The sequence below is a fragment of the Drosophila mauritiana genome, chromosome X, assembly GCF_004382145.1.
Source record: "Drosophila mauritiana strain mau12 chromosome X, ASM438214v1, whole genome shotgun sequence".
Lineage (NCBI taxonomy): Eukaryota > Metazoa > Arthropoda > Insecta > Diptera > Drosophilidae > Drosophila > Drosophila mauritiana.
In genome coordinates, this window is record NC_046672.1 from 13,815,558 (window position 1) to 13,820,991 (window position 5,434).

Below are 5,434 nucleotides of genomic sequence, written 5' to 3' on the forward strand. Positions count from 1 at the left end.
GGTCAGAAAAAAAGAGCTAGTGAGCGCCATGTTTTTGTAACTATGGTAGAAAATCGTCGGCCATTAAAATGGGAAAACAATGAATATGTATAGAACGGATAGAAGGAGCAGTGAGTTGTTTAAGTAATAATTCTACTTACCCAATTATATTAACTCTCTGAAATGATTATGATAAAATCCGGTTCAATTGCAAAATAGAGTTATGGACTTGTCGATTTTGATACATTTTCATAGTAAAGCCATCGCTCTCCTTTTTAGTTATTTATCTATCATTTCTCGGTGTTCTGGAAGAGGAAAAAAGGCATTGAGGTTTTCTATTCCGTTATACATATGTACATACATCTATTTTTCAATCACTTATTGTACGAAAACAAAGAAAATTGCATTATATTCCACCACTTAAGAAGTGGCTATACTAGTCTTTCCTTTTCCACTAAATCTTCATTTTGTAGCGGAACTCTTACACTCTTCACCTCGTCTTCCCTATCACTTCCTTCTCCCCTTTCCCCCCTCACTTTCTATCCCTTTCCTTTGAAGATCAGCTGTAGCGGTTTGAATTTGGCCATATCGAGCGTAGAAATAGAGGAAGGCACTAAAAACAGCTGCAGCTCAAGAGCGAATAAAGGTCGCCTCCGTTCCGCCCTCTCTTGCTCTTTCATCCCCTCTCGCTCCCACCCACACACTTTCACACACACGTGCACTGCGTAGGGAAAAGCAGCGCAGTTGCAGCAGAAAAACAGATAAACAGCAAAGCAGAAAAGAGGCAGGTTGCTCTCTCTCGCTCTCACTTGTGGGCTGGACTACAGTCGTTGTTGTTGGTTTGGCCAGCCTAAAAACGGAGATCGCACGTGTGTGTGTGTGTGTTTGTGTGCGGTGTGTGTAATGCATATGGCTGACTTGCTGTTGTTGGTTTTGTTGCCCTTTTGCAGTTGCTGTTTGTTTTTATCTTACACTCGCACACACACATGCAACCGGCCTATGCAATGGAGCGAATACGAATGATAAATAGCATGTGTGTGTGCGAGCGAGAGGTTTCGCTTGTTTTTTTTTTGTATTTTAGTTTTCTGCCTTCCGCCTTGTGGTTTTTGTTGTTGCTCTTTTCGGCTTCTTGTGCGTCCATTGGGCATTGCATTCGATGTGTGGGTGTGAGCGCAAGTGCGCAGTTGTGTGTGTGTGTTTGGACAGCCTCTCTTTTTAAAAACGCATAAATGTTGATTACAGTAAATTAACAATTTGTTGTTGTTGCTATCTCGCTTTTTGGGGTTATGTTTTTGCTCGTGTCTGATTGGAATCCTGCACCGGCTCTTTTTAGACTTGTTGAATAGCGAAACTGTACATAGTTTCATTTTCTAAATCATTAATTTGCTCACGAATAATACTAATGAAATAAAATTAATTTTAATATACATGCACATTTTGTCGTTATAAGTATAAGTCTTATTGTAATAAACGTTATTGGGAAACAGATGGTTATAAAGTTAAAAAGAACATAAAACAATATTAAATAGTGCTCATATGCAGTATATATATCGCTTTATAAAGTGCTTCCATAAATGATAAAGTTTCTCGAGAATTCTAACTGTACTTACCTTCAGTATGAAGCTAGGTTACATCTGATGAATATTCAAAACGCACATCATTGGTTTTAAGCAACGAAAACAATAATCAAAGTCGTCATTAAGATTAAATAAATTCCGAATACATTTATTACTGATTCCCGGGAACTTGCACTTTTTGTTACTTCTCTTTTGTGTTTCTTCCAACTGGATTTGTCCCGCCAAATTTCCAATAAAAATTACGGACAGAAAAAAGCTAAGCGCTCCAAAACCTTGGGCTGCAGCGTGCCGACGAGCTGAATGCTACGAAACACGGTCCTATTTGACAGCCGCTAAGCGCTAGAGTTGTCACCGAAAATGCGTTTTTACTAGTGCGAACAATAAAATTATCTGCGTAAAAATTAAAAAATGCAATAAAAAACAAGATAAATAGCATAGCAAATATTTGAAACTATATTTCTACTGAAATTTCAACAAGAAGACAGTGCAAAGGTGTTGCAAAAAAAATTGAATTCAGATCTAGGCAGCCTAGCAACCCTGTCATTTTGACATTGCCGCTCACACGCACGCCACACAGACGCACGTTAGTCACAGCAACGCACACACATACTAGCGAACGGCTACATTTTTTTTCGAGTGTGCTCGACATTCATAATTTTTGTGGTGGAGCTGCCTGCAAAATCGAATTTTATCGTTTTGCCAACGAAGTATCGGACATAACTGCAAATAAAGTTCAACAATAACTTGGCGCTGTTACGCTGTGAGTTTGTGTTTTATCAAAAGTTGCATACTCTAGCGAAAAATCATTGTTTTTGTCCAAAAATGTTGTAAATGCCCGAAAAAATACCAAAGTGAGAACAACAACAACAGCAGCAAAAAGCAGGAGCAGCACCAGCAGAAGAAGAAGCACAGGCAGCAGATAAAATTTAATATAATATCGAAGAAGAGCAAGAAAAAAGCCGTAAAAGTTGATAAATCGAATGTGTGTTTGTGTGTGTGTGTAAAAAATAATAATTGTGGCGTTCGCACCAAGTATTCGCCTTCTTTCCTATTAACTTAAATATGCCAAAAACGCGGCGTTTGCTTTTCTGCTTTTTTTGACTCGCCCTCTTTGTCCCACCCATCCGCATATTCTCTTTTCGCCTTTGTCTTTTTCGTGCGCGTTGTCTGCATTTTGTCTGTGTGCGTGGGTGCGTGACTCGCTTTGTCTGTGTGTGTGCGTGTGCAAGCGAAATTGTTGCTTGTAAAAAAGGAAATCTTATTAGGTGTTTTTTTTTTGTAGTTTAATTGCCAACATTATTGATTTTTCAAGCGGTTCACCCCCTTTCTCCCTCCGCATTCCTCCTGTCCAGTGTGCTTCTTCTTCCTCTGCGGAACTACGTGCATTTGTCACCCAAAAGGGAAATCAATAAGTTGGTAAAACAGCGAAACGCCGCACACTTGCACAATAACATTATGGTTAAATTATTGTTATTTTTGCGTTAATAGCGCAATTTCTTTTGTTTGGTTCGAGTGCTTTTCGTTGCTGTTATTGTTGTTTTCTCAATACAATTTCTGGAAATTTCGAGGCCTTCATTTATTGCCTTTTGTTTCTTGTTTATCTGCGTCTTCCTTTCCCCCTCTCCGCCTTATTTGACTTGATTTTCCGTGTGTCTAGGAAATGTAAACAGTTAAAGGAGCCGCAAGGTCACGCTAAAAGGGATTGGCAATGGTAGGTGGGCTTTGACTTACACAGGAAGAAATTCATTTTAATCATGTGTTTTCTGTTGAACTTCCAAAATGTGTAACGGAAAAAAATCCAGATATTGTGAAACAGGAGGCGTTTACAATATAGTCTAGCTATCCAGAATCAAGTAAATAACTTTGAATTCCGTTCTTTTCTATACTTCAATATAAATATTGTTAAGTACTACAATTTGAAAACATCTTTAAATTTAAAACATTTTTTGAATTGGTTTGTTTTAGCCAGCTCAGTTACACTGTGCGAGAGAGACATCTTTGTGGCATGCTAAATTCTGTAGCAAAACTTTCTTTGGGAAAGTGAAAGCCACGTATCAGACCGAAAATCCACCCAACCCTACACACACGCACCCCCATAAAGAACGACCTTGAGCTGCAAAAGAAAAATTCTCTTTGATTTGTGACGCTCTTCCCCAAGAAAACCAAGTGAAGCTCCAACTTACGAATGCTACTATTTCACCGATACCTAGTTAAACTAGTTAAATTAGTAATCGTTTAGTTTCACAGTTGAAACTACGATTGTAGACATTAGAGATAATAATTTATAGTTTTACTTACCTTGGGGATAGTGGATGATTTCGAGGATCTACTTAATAACTTAACTTGACTTCAATCTCGTTTGCAGCTCAACGAGAAGGCCCAGACTCAATCCGCGTTACCAGTTTACCGCGTAGAAGGAACGAAATAGAAGTTACCAGCTGAACGATGTCCAGCCTGCCACGTCGCATCATCAAGGAGACTCAGCGCTTGATGCAGGAGCCAGTGCCTGGGATCAATGCCATTCCCGATGAGAACAATGCCCGTTACTTCCATGTGATCGTGACCGGACCGAACGATTCGCCCTTCGAGGGCGGCGTGTTCAAGCTGGAGCTGTTCCTACCGGAGGACTATCCGATGTCGGCGCCTAAGGTGCGCTTCATCACGAAGATCTACCATCCGAACATCGATCGTTTGGGTCGCATTTGCCTCGACGTGCTGAAGGACAAGTGGAGTCCAGCCCTGCAGATCCGCACCATATTGCTGTCCATTCAGGCACTGCTCAGTGCACCCAATCCCGACGATCCGCTGGCCAACGATGTGGCCGAGTTGTGGAAGGTCAACGAGGCGGAGGCCATTCGCAATGCCCGCGAGTGGACCCAGAAATATGCCGTCGAAGACTGAACGCCCGAGGTCAGGAGGAAAGTCAGAAAGCGGATCCGTCAGTTGTATCGGCGATTTTCCAGAAAGTGGGTGCGTGACATGGACGGGCGGGTGGGGAAATTGCATACTTTAAAAACAACCAGAAAAACCTAAAGCATACGAAAGAAAACATAAAATAAGATAAAAAAGCAAGCAAGAAAAAAAAAACGATTTAAAAACACATATTTTTTTTCGAACCTTCTGGGGCGGGATATACATATAAAATATTAATATATATATTTTTTTCAACCAATCGATCGGGGCGATCGGCGAAATGGAGGAGAGATAGCGAAAGCATTCTTTATGTAAGTCGTATACATGTATCCGAAAAAAAACAAAAAAAAAAAAAATGAAAAAAAAAAAAAAGAAAACAGTAATTGGTTTTAATCGTTTCTATTGATTTGTTCGAGGGGTCTGGTGTCTATATACATATAGCCGTATATAATTCTATGTGTAATTGAAATAACCAACCCATAACCATTAAAACATGTAGCATCAGATAATAAATCAATTGGAAAGGCAACTAGAAGGGATTATGATTTCCTTTAACTCGTACATTCGGTCGAAATGTCAGTTGAAAACTCGGTTTAAATGTCTATTCAAAATAGAGAGTTTTGAATGTATAGTTTTCAGTGTTTCAGAAAATTTAAGATGTGATCGTCCAACTCGTAGACTTTACTTTTCTTCACTAAGTTCACCATTTCGATTTATACTTGAGCTTTGCCTGGGTTGTGTCGAGTCCCTTTGATAAACGATAAATAGTTTTACTCGAAAACAATTTTTTTTAACCAAACAATGAAGCCTTTAAGCTATTAGTAATTTTGAAAGAAAAATATATAAAAAATATACAAAAATATGATACATGAACAAAATACAATGAATGCATACACTATATATTTATACAAACAAAAAAACAAAAAAAAAACAGAAGTAGTGGCTTGATTGCGTGAAAATTTCAA

The 5,434-nt window shown here is 39.0% G+C and overlaps 1 protein-coding gene across 1 annotated transcript; it reads left to right on the forward strand.

Moving 5' to 3' along the window:
• Positions 1 to 2,151: 2,151 nt before the first annotated feature.
• LOC117147668 (ubiquitin-conjugating enzyme E2 N) lies at positions 2,152 to 5,434 on the forward strand. Its single transcript, XM_033314643.1, has 2 exons — positions 2,152 to 2,316; positions 3,922 to 5,434. Exon 2 carries the CDS (start codon positions 4,002 to 4,004, stop codon positions 4,455 to 4,457), a length of 456 nt encoding a protein of 151 aa, XP_033170534.1. The 5' UTR covers positions 2,152 to 2,316; positions 3,922 to 4,001; the 3' UTR covers positions 4,458 to 5,434.